A 16,822-nucleotide genomic window follows, 5' to 3' on the forward strand; every position below is an offset into this window, starting at 1 on the left:
GAGAGAAGGATGTCGATAACGGAAAATGACAAAGTTTATACAACTAGCAATTCATTTTTTGCCGATATAAAATGCTGAACATTTTTACAGCGAATAAAGATGCTGTGGAGGTCAGAAGCTGATGCACAACTTTACTGGTTATGACACATTATATAAAGATTGATATTCAGGAAATGAATTCGGAAATATCACAGCTTTTTTAGGGTTTGAGTGTTCATTGTGTTAAATGGCCACAAATACTTCAGGTTAAGCTCCATAGGTCAGCTTTTAACGTCTGTAGCGCAGAAAGAGATTGGTGATTCCCAACCTCTTTTGGACTTCTTTTTTCCAAAGTCTTCATTTTTGATTAAATGTACATTTTTTGTGACATAGCTATTATTTCAACACGCTCAAAGGGCCAGTCATGTATCATTAGCTTCCTGAGGAACACTGACCTCCCAATCTATTCCATCTGTCTAGTCTGCACAGAGATATGACTCGTGTGGGCATTTTAAAGTGTTACCATTCTTATATATAGATATTTACATCCACATTGACAGACCCAATATTACCAATAACACCCAGAATATAGCTCATATTCTGCGTTTCTGAACCAGTCCCATTCTGTTTACTTGGATGGCGATATTGTAGATGTTGGTAGCTTATGATATCGTCAAATCGTCAAAATTCCTTCCGGATATCGAAAAATACATGTGAGTGCAGACATCTTTTGAAGTATCCAAGAGCAAGGCACCGGATTTTGAGATCCCTAAATATTCTCACTAAACAGACAAATGCATACATAGCCGCAGGTGATTTGAAACAGTATTAACTACCAAATATCAGCACCAAGGACAGCACCTTTTCCCCAATCCCTCCAGTTTTAATTCATCTTCATCAGCAAGGATTTGCTCTGATCAAGAGTCCCCGAGAGACTTGTACAGTCTGACTTTTGACTCAGGGAAGAACGGTAAACTAAACTCTGGATTATGTTTTCCTCTTATTTTCTGTTTTTAGATCTTTGAGAACAAAGGCGCTATGATGGGCTGTTCAAATCCACATCCTCACTGTCAGGTAGGAAATGCACAGATGCAAAAACACACAAGGTAATCATTGTATGCGCACATGAGCGATTTCAACTACATGAATTACTTACTTGTGAGAATACAAAGTTGAGGAATACATGCATGCATTCACACATACACCAGACTCTTCTTTCAAGTACTTTCAACGTGCAGCGTTAACATGAAATAAAACACTTTTATCACATGATCACAATACGAGTGTGTCACCGGTCCAATTTGCACATCGATGATGCCGTCGTATCAGATTCACGAGGACAAATGAAGTTTGCATGTGCTAAAAGGGACTCACTGGTGTTGAGCCAGACAAGTCTCAACATAGAAGCTGCTAATTCACTCTTCACCAATGAATGTGTGCCGCTATCATTTTGTGTTTGTTATTTATGTCTTTTGTCTTTTTTTTTATAAATGCACAATCACATCTTTATTACCGTTTGGGTGTTTTCTTGTCTTTTCATGTTTGCCTTTTCATTAAGGTGATTCAGACAAAACCAACAATTCAGAGAGACGGTGGCGTTGCCTGTCAAACTGCACTTCACAGTCAGATGTTGAGAACGAGCACAATCGGGAGGGAGAAAGACAATAACAGAACAATGGTTGTTGTAGACAGAGTGATATGTTGAATTCTAAACAGCAGCGCTTTTGTCAAAATGATCAATATAATCTGTCAGCTTTCCAAACGGTACGATGGGCCCGTCAGAGACAGAAATCCCGGTTATCAGCCTGAGAATAATACACAAGTTGCTGGATGTCCATGTATTTTGCTATAACACTGAGAAAGTCTGCTTCATTCACTCCCAGTGAGGAACTTTGTCTTCACCATGCCCTTCCCCATATATATATATATATATATATATATATATATATATATATATATATATATATATACATATATATACATATACATATATATATATATGTATATATATGAGATTGCCTTCTCATTCGGTCAGGGAAGCTGCTGTCTGAGTGAACCACTATGTCAAGCAATCAGAAAACACATTTAAATGTAGATAAAACACAACAGATCAAGCAAGTTGGAAAAGGAAAACAAAACAAAAAGCTGTTGCGTAAAAGAGACTGAGCTATTTTAAGACACAAAACGGGAAAAAAAACAGTTCTCTGAGGTGAGGAGCTCTTAAAAGCGTCATTGTAACTTAACAGTCCTGCAGATGTTGTGGTTGATCAATGACATTTCAAATCATCAGGCTTTTGGAGTAAACTGAATGTTTGACTCCATACAGAAACATAGGCCTGCTGTACTTGAATCTGTGCTGTGATATACAAGTTAACAGCAGAGGGCAGTATGGGACCTCAGAATAACATGGTTGTAACACACTGTATCTTTCGGTACTTCAGAAAGTTGCTGTTAAAAAAAGTAGAGGACGATACCGTACCAAAGGGAGAACGTTTGTGATTAAGATGGTTTTGAAAGCCTTAGAATATATGTATTCAGGTGGCGTCAAAGTCTTGTTTGTACTTTTATTCCAATCAGATTTTATTGTGGTCCACTGGGAAATAGTTTCAGAGACAAAGTCAAACCTGGATCCTGTTTTTTGATGAAGCTTTTTAAAAGTTTTATCAGTTTTGTTACTTTTTTCCCTGCAGTCCAGATCCCCCTTTCCGAAGACATCAACGTCTCGGAAAAGAGAGTAAATGTGTGCGTGTACAGCCAGGCAACCCCTCCAGGCCACAACGCATAGACTAGATCTAAAACTTTGAAGAGTAACGAACAGAAAATGTTAATCATGCTCCGCAGGCGTCGTTGCTTCTGATAACTTTGGTCTCAGAGACACAGAGCTGCCCCTGGAATATTAATTGTCTTTTTCACGTGAGCAATCCAAACTGTGTTCATTCTGTCAGGTGATCACAGTGTGATTGAAAACGATCGCCTCTCAGAAGCAGACAGTTATTGAGTAAGTATTTACTCCCGAGGTATCATCAGTTCCTTCCTGTGGGAATAGAGTATATGCTTTGCTTTTCTCTTGTGTTGTTATCTTTACTTTTTTTCTAGCTTTTCTCTGAGAATCAACAGTCTGCTGCTGGATATATGAGAGATTTGTTTGTACCAACAGAGCCACATGTGCACAGATGTTGGCAGGCATGCAAATATATCCCCACACACACTATTACACCTGCCTCAAGGCATGCCGATGTACAGTATTTACACGTATAGTTCACACACTGACCGTGTCGTCTCTCTCTGGCATTCTAGGACCATGAGCAGCTTTGAGCCAATATTCAAAAGTCATTCATATAAACATCATGCTAGGCTGGTTTTCCTCCCATTGCAGTAATTGTGGTCTTACCAAGGGTAAGAAATGCCAACGAACATGAAGAATTCTCAGGGTTTTTTTTGCAGATTATTTTGTATTGCATTTGCTTTGCCAGGTATTAGTCATGAATCTAAACCCAGGACAATACAGCCAAAAGAAACACCACTGTCCCTTTAGAAACACACACAAACTGCTTTGCAGTACAGCAATAACGAATCAATATTCTGGTGAAGGTCTCACTCATCAGAGCAGGAATATGTATATTTAGATTTGCATTTCTGCATATACTTGTGTCCGTTAGTTTGGATGCTAATTACAACAAACCCATACGTAAGATGCCTCCTTTTTAAAACCCCATCTCAGGTGCTGATTCATCATACAGCAGTGAGTCAGTTAGTTACACGTTAAGAGTCGTTTGGCACTCCTTACCTGCTTTTACAGCCATTAAAATAACATCAAGTGCAAACATAATCCGAATGTCTGACGTGATATTCACGGTTATCCATGAAGAGCTTTCTGAAATGCAGTTGAAGTACATTATGGAGCTAATTTCCGCAGCCTAGAAGCGTTTTCTCCGAAGCGTGATTGAAAAGGGAACCACAGTGCTGTAACGCAAATGAATGTTGTCCTCGAATGAGACGAGCTGCAGCATCTCATCTGTTTTACAGCGTCAAACTGTCTGTTTCCTCCAGGGATGTTTACTGCTTCAATCACAGTGGATACCAGCATCTCATTGAGAGTGGATACCGTCTGACACAGAATGCCAGTTGGTGGCTGATGAGAGGGAAGTCTCAACGTTAAAACCGCTGCTTTGGACTTGTAACCCTTTTTATCAAAATCAGGAGGCTGATTTCATCAGTGCGTGTGTTTCTGTCTCTATGGGCACAGGGAAGAGGGCTCCAACATGTTTAGTTGTGGTTAGCTATAATGTTTGACACAGCTGCAATTTAGTGTGACCGTAACATTGTATTTACTGTATATTTGTAGTGTAATGTATTTGTTTTTCTATTGTAAGTAAAGAAAATACTTTCAATGCACAGTAAATCCCCCATAATCTACCTATACATGTATCTAGGGCAATAAAAGATCATGCCAGAGTTTTTGCATATTTTAGCCCATTCACAAAAAATGACGTATTCTTGAAATTGTGACACATTTTGATTCAAATTTTGCCATTACATGATTAACGCAAAGAAATGCCCGACATCACCTTTTTCCAACCGAGCCCTCAGACCAGTGACACAAACACGGCCCAAACAATAAGATACAGATAATGTGTCCTAAAATAACCACAGCTGCTCCAATTTTTGTCAGAACATTGTGTGATTGTGTGTTTGTGCGCTTTACGACCCTAACGCACTCGGTAAGAAGCTGATTGGGAAAATATGTTTTCAGAGCCTGTGCGTGGAACCTCGCTGCTCACTGATGAAGGACCTATCTCAATTACGTTTTAGTGTCTGCAAGTTGATTTTCACACTGTATTGAAATAAATCAAAGCCAGTGACTGCAGGGTAGAAGAGATTTATCAATCTAAAAAGCCTGAATGGACAAAATGAAAGTCATTTTTTGAAATCTCTGCACCTGTGAAACAATAATTTGTTGAATAGTATTGATGAATTACCCTATTTGAAATGAATGAGGTCATTTGGAATTGGAGCAGGGGTGGGGGGGAGTGGGCAGATTGTTTATTACCCCTTTTATTTTCTCATCAGAGATGCACATGCATAGAAAACTCTTGATTTCTGTTATGTCTCATCATTATCTTCCGCCATCTTCTTTCTGACTCCTGTTGTATCACAGGTGTGGGCCAGCAACTTCCTTCCTAATGAGCCGGCTCTGTCAGACCGCTGTCAGAGAGCCTACCACCAGAAACATGGAGAACCGCTGCTGCTGCAATACGCCAAGCAAGAGGCTGAGAAAAAGGTACACCCATACACGTACTGTATGAACACAAATGCAAATAATGTCTAAAAAAAGAGCATTGAAAGCTGCATTTTGCCCTCAGAGGCTTGTAATGTACTGTCTCTTGGTTTCACCTAGTTTTACTTTAATTTGGGTTATTGTACATTTTCCAGAATGCCTTTCAACAGCCATACAGAGAAGGTCGTTTTTAGAAAACACACAATGAGAGGCGTGAGGTCTGCAGTTTATTTTCAGTTTCAGGGATTTTAGGTGAATTAAATGAAACTTTGTTGAGTGTGGCTACATGGTTGTGTTGCTTACATTATAAAAATGTATACAAAAGCAGCGTTAAACATTTAGTCTTTCCTGGACTATTCAATATGAATTCTAACATCTGTATAATGGGAAGACGTGCATCAAATCTGGCGTTCCAGCCTATAGAGGTCAGTCACATTGAATCAAACAATAATGCCTTAAAAGGCATGTTTGATTAAATTAAGTGCTTATGTTGAATAGCCCAAATGATTACCTCACTAAAATATCGTGAATGGTGATGGGGAAGTCATTTTAGCTGACTGTGTGATGATGGTAAATAATAAACATCAGAGCAATGCTTAAAAAAAAGAAAAAGTCTCTAAATACCAGATTTATGCAAATAGGTGACATCATCATTTGCTCACCATGACTACCCTCACTGCCTCTCCCTTAATCCATCTACTTCCACCTTTTCCTGTCATGCTTCTCTCTCGTTCCCCCATTCGGCATACCCTGTCTTTCAGTCAGTGAAGCGTGTCATTGGACAGCAGAGATGCTCATTAGCATAATGCAGCGTCATCCATCTTTAACCTGTGCGAAGATTAAGGGGAAAAAAACGACTAAAAAAACGACTGGTTGTGTATTTTCCAGTCATGTGTTTTGAGCATCAGCAGCAGTAACCGTCGATGAAACGGTCTAATGCAGCCCTGAGCTCATTGAGCGTGTTGGAAAATGTCTGATTAGTAAGCAGAGATTTGGTGGAATCCGTGAAGGAACTCTCTCCAGTTGAACTAAACTTGACAGAGCCGGGACTTCTTCTCTTCGCTCCCTGGAGCTGTAGAAAGAGATATCTCGCTGATGCTACTTTGTTATTTACTACTAAATCTCAGGTTATATTCAAAGCTAAAAGCCTTCTTAAAACTGTTTATCCAGTGATAAGCCAATCAAATGTGCTGTGGGTTTATTTTGTCCTAATGCAATTAACCTGCAACACTTTATCACTTTACCCTTTTATTTTAAGTAGTAATGAACAGATTGCACATTTGTTATTTAGGTTTAGGAGGATTATTTGATGTAAATGTGTCCCCTCTCTTCCCATGGTGATTGTGCTGTGTTCAGTGTGTAATCCAAGGGTGTGTGTGTGTGTGTGTGTGTGTGTGTGTGTGTGTGTGTGTGTGTGTGTGTCGTATATCTGTTTTCAGACTGAATGGGAAGCCTTAATACCCTTTCCTCTCCAAGCCTGTTGGAGAACTACGATGCCCGTCTGGTAACATAAAACGCTCGAGCCGGTGTTTAGTTTGTCTGTTCTGGGCTACTGTAGAAACATGGCGGACTCCGTGAAGAGGACCCGCTCCCTTTTCAGATACAAACGGCTCATTCGAAGCTCACGAAAACACAATAGTTTCAGGTGATTACAGTATATACTAATGAAAACATAGTTATTAATATGATATTCAATTTCTGCAGATAAATTCCCCTAAATCCTTCACACTGTGGCTTTAAAACTGCAGAGGCTGCAATCGGGTGCTTTTGAACCGAAAAACGATGATATGAAGTCATTAGGAACACATTGATTAACAAAGTCATGAAAAATTGGAACGATAGAATAAAGCACCTATTCGATGCAAACAGAATATAAAAACAATTGGTAGGACGACAGTTAGAGGAATAGTTCGATGTTTTGGGGGAAATGTGGTTATTAGCCTTCTTACTGAGAGTTAGGCGAGAGAATCAATACCACTCTCGTGTCTGTACCATGAATACCTGGAGCCAGCAGCCGCTACTGCAACTTGGCTTGTGTGCTGGACTATTTATTGGCCAGACTCCAGGCAGTTACTGGTCAGATATTGGCTAAGCTAATCAATATATGAAACATCATTTCAACTTGGCTTCACACTGCACATGCAACGATGGAGTTTAGTGTTCATGCTCGGCAATACAACCAAGACAGAATGATTATCTTGACGCCAAAGAAAAGCTTGGACAAAGTAAAATCTGCAACTTCTTTCCTGTTTTTCTTTTCCTGAATTGTTCACTTTACTGTAACAAAGCCATTTTTTACTGATTAGCCACTGTCTATCTCAAGAGGAGGATCTTTCTGTTCCCGTCCTTCACTGGAAATTAAAGCTGTGTCCTTTGAGTGACTAAAAAGTGTTACATTCCTCTTCAAGAGTATAGCTGGAGAGGGAGAATGGGCTTGATGATGAGGAGACAAGAGAGTGGAAGGAGACGAGTGAGGACAGAAACCGAGACACAAAGTCGCACAGAGAGATGTGGCGGGAAGAAGTAGAAGAGAAATCAGACAGCCACTGATTCATTCAGGGAATGAGCTGATACCTGCATGTTCTACTGGGATCGTGTGTGTGTGTGTGTGTGTGTGTGTGTGTGTGTGTGTGTGTGTGTGTGTGTGTGTGTGTGTGTGTGTGTGTGTGTGTGTGTGTGTGTGTGTGTGTGTGTGTGTGTGTGTGTGTGTGTGTGTGTGTGTGTGTGAGAGAAAGAGAGAGGGGATAGCATTAAGGTTTCGAGAAGAGCAGAGTAGACACTTGAATCTCCTAGGGGATTGACCTTTATAAAATCAGAGTGGAAGCGTGTGTGTGTGCGTGTGTGTGTGTGTGTGTGTGTGTGTGTGTGTGTGTGTGTGTGTGTGTGTGTGTGTGTGTGTGTGTGTGTGTGTGTGTGTGTGTGTGTGTGTGTGTGTGTGGGTGGGTGGGTGGGTGTGTGTCTCTCTCCCTCTCTCCTTTAGCTCCTGTCTCTCTGACCCGAGGTTAGGACCATAAATTGGCACACTGCAGTGTTTGGAGGAGTTTGAATTGGGGTTCGGCTCCCTGGTGACACTCTTGACTTTGAAACCAAAACTTTGTAAACTAATTGAATGAAACTCTTTGGGATTTGCGGTCTGTGAGGTGCCTGTTTTAGGACATCCTCCACTCCCTCCCTCTCTCTCTCTCTCTCTTCATTCCACCCCTCCTCCTACTCCTTAATCTTCCCTCTCCATCCTGGTTCTCTCTTATTTTTCTGTCTCCACTCTGCTCCTTTATAATCCTGTCAAAGGCAGCAGAGGACGGACATGTTTGAGATTGAAGTGGAGAAAACTGTATACAATTGTTCGATGGAAGTATATGTAAAGTCAATATGTTGAATAACAACATAAAATGATGTTCATAATGGTGTCGCTAAGCACTTTAGAGATACACACACCGCTAATACAATTTCCCGATTTTTATCCCCTCCTCATTTTCTTACTTTCAAAATATTTGTTGAAAAGGAAGCTACAGTCAAAGTGTTATTGCAGCAGGCACTAAGTAGCATCCTATACGGCAAGTAAAGTTCATTAGGATTCAGTTAGATTACTCTTAGTCTTAAACACCACAGCGTTCCCAGTAGATGCCTTAATTATGCACTAATACCTGGACAAGTTTGTTCAAACCTCCGGGAGATTTATGGCCTAGGATGCCCAAACACTCTCTCTTTGCTTTGGTGTCTGGTTCCTGATAACAATATTTTTTTTGCATTGTAATTAGTTTTCATACTATTCACACAGAACAGCATAAATAGTTTTGACTGAAATACTGTAGAAAGGCAGTGTGAGGAAACGCTGTGAGAAAGTGAGAAAATCAACAAAAGTAAATATAAAATATTTCTGAAATAATGAGATTGTGAAAAGAGAACACAAACTATTTAATATAATAATATACATATAAACTCTGTGCAGGTTTCCATCTAACGATACCCTCTTCTTAGCTGCAGTGAAGCCAGAAAAAAGGAGTCTTTTGTTATCGTGACGTATTGAGAAAGTACACAATATTCTAAAACACATGGTAGACATGGTACGTGAACCCAAATAACATCGAATGTTGTATTGGTCACTTGACATCAAAACTACAACACAAAGCATGTGGAAATATGTGGATTTTTAGAACAACTCCATTTCTGAGACTAGAGACATGGTGAAGGGCGATGGCAGGAGTCCTAATAGATACTTTTATTATTTTTGCACAGAGTTGAGGGTGCTGATGCTTTTTTTTTTTTTACCTTAACCTTATTCCTGGAAGACTGGAATGCCCGAGAGGAAACCCAAAGTACACATGCAACATTCACACAGAGCCCTCTGTGTGCCACAAGGTTGAGTTGTGATCCCAGGACTCAACTACTGTGAGAGTGTGGAACATTTTTAAATCTATGGACATGTCGGTCATACAGTTTGCTCAGACCCAGCACACTACAAAAGACCCACCAGCTATTTAGCACTACGGCTAGCTAGCTAGCTAGCTAGCTAACTTGATTGATTGATGAGTACTCTACTCCTCTACGTGTTACGGAACATATTGAAATGAATTCGCTACATTAATGTGAAGTGATAAGCTAAACATCCTATCTCGGGCTTGTCTCTTATGAATTGGCAATGGTACACCATGGCAATTAATAAGACTCATTGAGCTCGTTGCTTTGGGTTCATGGCACATTTACTGTACAGGTCAGTCTCACCACTCTGCTATCAGTAGCAGCAGGCAGCTCTTTTCAGCAAATGAATAAAGCAAACACACAAAGTTGCCAACTAGCCGGTGTGAGCATGTAGCAGCTAAAGAACCACTTTATTCTCTCAGGAGTTGGCTTTCCGTCTGCTGTCTGTGTAGACAGGCTGTTGTTTGCATAAACAATTGTATACGGTGATTCCTGACAGACTGACGTGTGTTTTTCAGTTTGTTGCGGGGTTCTTCTGCCCCCAAGTGGCCAAAAAGTAACTCAAATCAATACAGCTTGAGGAACTCTCGACAGTCGATCCACCCTGCTGCAGATTGTTATGCTCCGAGGCCTCTACACAGCAGAGCTTTACACAGCAGCCTTTCCATCTCAGTTCGTACTCAGACTGAGGCATACAGGGAGTTGTGTTGGGAAATCCAATGCAAAGAAAAGCAACAGAAAGAGAGAGAGAGAAAGATTTGCATGGTGATTTTGGGATTAGTATGAAGCTGACTTTCACAAGATTCTTACTGCTGCTGTTTAGCCCTCACACACACACACACACACACACACACACACACACACACACACACACACACACAGACTCTGAGCTAATCTATTTCTGATGAATTGTAAGACCAAGGCCGGGTCGTGTCTGTGCCCACTCATCAGCTTGTTAAATCTCAGCTTCTGACACATTCTGCATTTAAACAGTTTATGGTAATAAGGCGTCATGCTGCGAACAGCCACTGACCTGTTTTATAACCATTTTGAACTCAGTTTGTCGTAAAGTAAGAGCGTGCTCAGTCAACCTTTACACAGTTGTTTTTAGTACTTCTGGTCTGAATACATGTTGTGAGGGGACTTAATAAGCCAAAGCGGTCTGAACAAGTTTGTGTGTTTACTGCCTCTGTACATGTATGTGTGTGTTCATTATAGCTAATGGGAGTAAATGTTGGTTTCATCAATATTCAGCTTTGAAATCGTTTACAGTAATTACCTGAAAGACTGTCAGAAAAAGAGCAGACGAGAGAGGGATTCAAGAAAATTTAAGCAACATCATGAAAGGAGAAAAGCTGAGACAGCAAGTCAAGTAGTAGCAGATGGTTCTGAGACCGGCAGTCCTCTCTAATGTGGAGTACTAGGTTTGATAAATTGACTGCTAAGATGGCTCTAACTGTTTCTTAAGAACTTTGATTCACTGAAGAGGAGGGTTCAATGATGTTCATTAAAGATGCTCAGATTGTACACACTGATCTTCCAGGTCAGGTTCATCGCCGGCTCCAGTAGGTTTTCAAAATTCCGAATAAGTTTAGAAACAGCATTTAACTCAACAATACTTACTTACTGTTTGAAATATACTCAAAAGCACTTTTGATTGTGTCTCTCAGGAGCGTGTGGTGGTGGAGACTTCTGATTGGCTGGCGGTGGTTCCATATTGGGCAACGTGGCCCTACCAAACGCTGTTGTTACCACGACGGCATGTCCTCAGGATCAACGATCTCACCGCAGAGGAGAGGGAGGGTGAGTGTGAGGACGCCGACAGTGAGTGACTGAGGGAGCGCTGAGGTAATCAAGATTAGTTCAACGGGGAACCTGCAGGTTTGGTTCCTGACCAAAGGGCCTCCTATATGTGTGTGTGTGTGTGTGTGTGTGTGTGTCATGATCTTCCATGTGCATTCACAGCACATTCAAACAATTTTCAGATCATGGAGTTCAAATCAACTCAATAAAATATGAAACTTAAAATCAACTACACCCAAACCTTCTTACAGTATGGGCCAATGTTTGAATTATTGGATGCTAGTTATGAATGGATGATGTCTCAATTTCAAGCATGCCTCCATAGCTAACACTATAGTAGTAGATTACGGTGGTTGCATGTATTTGTTGCCTGTCAACCCTCCCTCTATATAGTTTATAGCAATGCTTTGCTAATCATCAAGTAAATTTGTTGTTTATCGTGGTTCACTTCCCTCTCTCCCTGTCTTGATGGTATTTAGATGACTCAAGCAGATGCTGTTGTTGTTGTTGCATGATAACTAATTCTCTTAAGGTTGTTGAGATCTTGTGAGATTATGTACCGGTCCCTCTCAAGGACAAACACCACTGCATCTGTGAATCAGCAGCTGGCTCACTTGGAAGACTTCTGGTGACAGCTGAGGGTCTGTTTAGCTGATTGAGCTTCTATGTAGTGGAGGTGTGAAGCCGAAGCTAGATGAGATGGATCGGTGGGATAGGTGTCTTACCAATGGTTCACACTGAACACGGGGAGGAATCAGCACAGACTAACCGTCAGTAGTGCCTGCAGCCATTTTAAACAACAGGTGGATTTGTTGAGACGAGCGACTGATGCAGGGATGTTAATGATTATTGAATCAATCAATCACCAACAACAATTCAATGAAGAGTGTATGTTCAAAGTGGTCTGAACAGTGTGGGACATAAGTTAGCAGAGTATTTTCAGCTGTTTTTTATGTGACACTGTATAGCACTGTGCAAGGTGTCTTGTTGGACATTTAAATACAGCTTTACATCAAACCCCATTACTGCTTTCGACAATTTGTCCATAAATGTTCTTATTGTCTTAAATATAGTCTATGTATAAGTATGTATAAGTACAAGTGTTCTGCTTGTTAAGTGCTGCAATAAACCCTGGAAATTGTGCAGAATCATTATGTTTAATCTGGTGTATTCAGAATGTAGTTTGGCCATTTGTTGAAAAATGAGAATGTTGATAGATTGTTTTGAACAGTGTGTTTATTTAACTGATAATTCAAATACTCAATGTATTCGGTATTGTGAATGTGCCTGATTCAGAAATACCAAATTGATTTGGGTTGAGCCGTAAACGGCACGTGTCCGTTGTAAATGAAGATTTCCTGGAGTCAAAATTGGTTATTAAGACATATAAACTTAGATTAATCAATTAATCAATTATGAGTTGATGCAGGTGATCAATTGAGGAACTTCCTTCAAATTTGAATCCCTAATTTGATCACTCCCTTACTCACTAACACATATCCTCTTTCCCTTCCCACTGTCCTCCTGTTTTCTGTCTGTCTATCAGGTCTGGCTGACATTATGAAGCGACTGCTGACAAAGTATGACAATCTGTTTGAAATCTCGTTCCCCTACTCCATGGGCTGGCACGGTAAGACGACAGAGTTTAAAAAGAGAAAGTTTCAATAACAAGAATCATTTTTTAAAGTTTCTTTTGTAGAGTGACAGAAGGAGAGAGGGACAGATGGCGGGGGAAGATTAAAGAGAATTTAAATTTAAATACATGAAAATCTGGATGGATTGGCGCACAAATACTGCTACAAACTGGAGGCTGTTCACATATCAGGCCAGCCGTTAACAAGTTCACTTCGTCAGTTTGATAAATGAACGAGCTCCATTCACATTATCTGCACAAGTCCTGAAATATGTGAGGTAGAGTCACAGTCAGTTTTTTTTTTCCTCTCACGTATACAACTTTACATTAGTTCACATCATGCACCAACGTGGCATTAATATCACATGAATATTGATTAGCTCGTCAATCTTCTCTGCTGACAAAGGAGAAATCCTCAGCTTTGATGTCTTTAACGCTTCAATGCACACTCAGACACATCACCTTATTTAACATTAGCATTCATTTGGAGTTGTGTGTCTTTCCAGCTGATGAATATTAAATCAGTCACTCCTTTTAGCTCCTTTTTTGGTCTCCTCATGAGGGAAATATCGGGCTCTCTAGCAGCTGAATGCTGTTCGATAGCTAGTTGCTAACTTTTTTTCGATGTACCATCTGATGCTGGGAAAGAATTGTACACTGGGTGTTTAGAGCTTTGCCTTTTTGCTCCCGGTTGCTGCTGGAATACATGCGGAGAGTGTTGAGATCCCAAAAAGTGAAGTGCTGGGCCATAAAACCAAAAACCATGAGCTGAAAGAGGCTAAAAACGCTACATTGGGCTTAGATGAACGACAGAATATGGGGATAATTCATCACCATGAGTGACACCCTTCACATTTGACAGTCATTTGTTCCGTTGATGATATACAGATATTGATTAGAGCATCGCTAATGTTTATTACCCAAGCCAGTGTTCTTTAATCTCTATATTTGCTGGATATTTTAGACTCAAAGGAAAAGTTTCCCACTTGTATGTGAGGTAATGTGAGTTAGATTCATTTGTTGTTCCCTGCTGGCCTTCCAGGGGATGTTTGTATTTTCCCTTCAGGAGATATCATCATTTTTTCCCAAGAGGAAAATTGAATAATAATTTTAAACCAAATGCGAGAATGTTTTGCTTTTGTCTGCTGAACTTTGCTCAGCCTGTGGTGCAGAAAGTAGTTGTTACCCTGTTATAACTAATAATAACGTAATAACTGATGCGTCAGATATGTGCATTTTCTATATCTCTGGCTTTGTATTAATCTCAAATTTCAATTGGGATTCCTTACAATGTTTATTTTTAACAACTTTAGTTTATAGTGCACACAGTCAGAGGAAATGAAAGAACCAGTAACAAGAGAGAGCAAGTGAATAAGCAAGCAAATTACCTTTTCATTTTGACAGAGCATGCAGAGTGGCAACAACACATTTGCAAAGATCTCGGATGATGAAATCCAAAATAAATCTATTTGTAAATACCTCACACCACAACAGTAAAGATGAGAGTATTAATCTTCGTTTAACTATGGCCGGGCAAGTGTTTAATTGGCCTGCTGTGAAGGAGCAGCTTGCACAAACACACAAAGTCTGTACGCTTTATACCGAAGAAAGGTGTTTGCCATCGACACAGCTGTTCCTCTCGTGAATCTCAAGCTCAGCGTAGGCATCGGCTGATATCTACCCGGACTGAGACAGTGAGGGAAATGAGAGAGACCCATTGTGAGCATTGTCGAGACAAACTCCTTGCAGCGGGTTCAAACTGGAACAAAGGTTAGCGGAGTGCAGCGATGCCATGAGTGATGTGTGACAGAAAGGAGAGCCGTGTCATCACGGCCGAGCGGTCAGAGCGATCCTCGTAGAAGCAAAAGGTTGCAGGTTCAACCTCCGCAGCAGGAAACCTCACTGCTCCCTGACGAAGGCATTCTTATTCAGAATGATGTCCAATCTGGGAAGACAAACACTGCAGCACGGTGCACTACCAAGACGACTTGTACACATCTGAGCTGTACTCTCTCAAACATTGCCCTTTATATCCCCTGAAAGTCGGAAAGTGTCCGAAACTGGGGTTTGCAGAGGAAAAAACCAGGGGCACGTGATTTGGCACAGGTGAAGAGAATGAGCATGATCAGGAGAGAGACACACACACACACACACACACACACACACAGCTAAACCCAACCGTGACATACAGCCAATCACTGATTGACAAGGACATTCGTTTCCAACGATTTGGGACAGTCCACTCATTTCCACTCACCTGCCGGCAATCCACTCATCACCCCTCACATACTTATACTCCCCTGCTTGCCCTGTTCCAGTTGTCGGATTATCATTCGACTTTTTCCTCTCCGTGGACTCTTTGCTCTCCTGTGGTCGTCTCTCGTGTTGACCCTCTGCGTTCCACGGTTTGTGACTGCATTTTTGTGACTTTGCTTTTAATTTTCAGTCTGGATTTTCCTCGCTCCCGGTTGGAGTAGATTTTGGTTTCTGTTTTTGTCTAAGTGCCCAGTAAAGAGCCTTGTTTTATATCTCACCTTGTGTCCTGTGTTTTAGTCTGCGCCTGAGTCTCTAATCCACTCCTAATGCTTTTATGGTTTAATACATTCAATGAGTTAATTTACTGTAACATAATATCCTCTATAATTAAGCATATTGTAAAGATGTAATACATTCCATAAGTAAACAGTGATTTTTTACATATTTGGACATTTTATTATTGTGACACTTATTCACCACTAGGGTTGCTATTAATCCTACTAATAATACTGACATCCTTCACATACCTTTTAATACTGGATGCAAGAGCTAAATCATAACTTTGAAATGCTTGACTATTTATGAAAGTCCACATACAGAGCACAGTTTGCAAAGGCTACGTGCATTTATTCCATTATGAAACACATTCATGAACACATGCATATTCATTCAAGATATTTGTTTGCAGAACCCTTGATTTGTCTATTTAAAAAAAAAATCCTGATAGAAAACTACACCAATTGATGAACAATGAGTACACTTGATTACTACATGAAGACTTTTCTGATTTGTTAAAGTCACGGTCAGAAAGAATTTAAAGTTGGCTGTAAGGCAAGGCAAGGCAAGTTTATTTGTACAGCACATTTCAACAACAAGGTAATTCAAAGTGCTTCACATAAAACCATTAAAAACATCAAAACATAAGGCAAAAGAAAAGGAGATTTAAAAACAATTAAAGAAACAGTGTAAGAAATAAAATTCAGTCGTAAAAAGTAAAGGAGATTTAAAACATACATTGAAACAATAATTGATGTCTCCCTGAGACATTACGCTGCACGCAATCAACCATACACTGCCGCAATTCTGCAATTACTCGCACACAAACCACGTCTGGAAAAGATCTCTATGTGGAGCAGAAAAACTGAACGCTGCTTCTCCATGTTTAGTTCTGACTCTGGGAACAGAAAGTAGACCGGTCCCAGACGACCTGAGGGGTCGGGATGGTTCATAAGGTAGCAGCAGATCAGAGATGTATTTTGGCCCTAAACCATTCAGTGCTTTGTAAACCAACAGCAGGATTTTAAAGTCAATTCTTTGTTGGACAGGAAGCCAGTGCAAAGACATCAGAACTGGAGTGATGTGGTCCACCCTCCTGGTCTTAGTGAGGACTCGAGCTGCAGCGTTCTGACGGATTTTTTACAGAGACCTGTAAACACACCGTTACAGTAGTCCAG

General features: G+C 40.5%; 1 protein-coding gene across 2 annotated transcripts in view; it reads left to right on the top strand.

The window, feature by feature from the left end:
• The window catches only part of galt (galactose-1-phosphate uridylyltransferase), a 36,491-nt gene that overhangs the window by 5,007 nt on the left and 14,662 nt on the right, over positions 1–16,822 (top strand). Inside the window, exons 6-9 of one of the 2 annotated variants that reach the window (XM_079290163.1) lie at positions 997–1,053; positions 5,138–5,260; positions 11,347–11,479; positions 13,026–13,109. In XM_079290163.1, coding sequence (XP_079146289.1) covers positions 997–1,053; positions 5,138–5,260; positions 11,347–11,479; positions 13,026–13,109 — 397 coding nt within the window. The remainder of the gene's footprint in view (positions 1–996; positions 1,054–5,137; positions 5,261–11,346; positions 11,480–13,025; positions 13,110–16,822) is intronic. The other variant, XM_079290164.1, reaches the window with a different exon arrangement.

Source organism: Melanostigma gelatinosum (genome assembly GCF_949748355.1).
Source record: "Melanostigma gelatinosum genome assembly, chromosome: 18".
In the NCBI taxonomy this organism is placed as follows: domain Eukaryota; kingdom Metazoa; phylum Chordata; class Actinopteri; order Perciformes; family Zoarcidae; genus Melanostigma; species Melanostigma gelatinosum.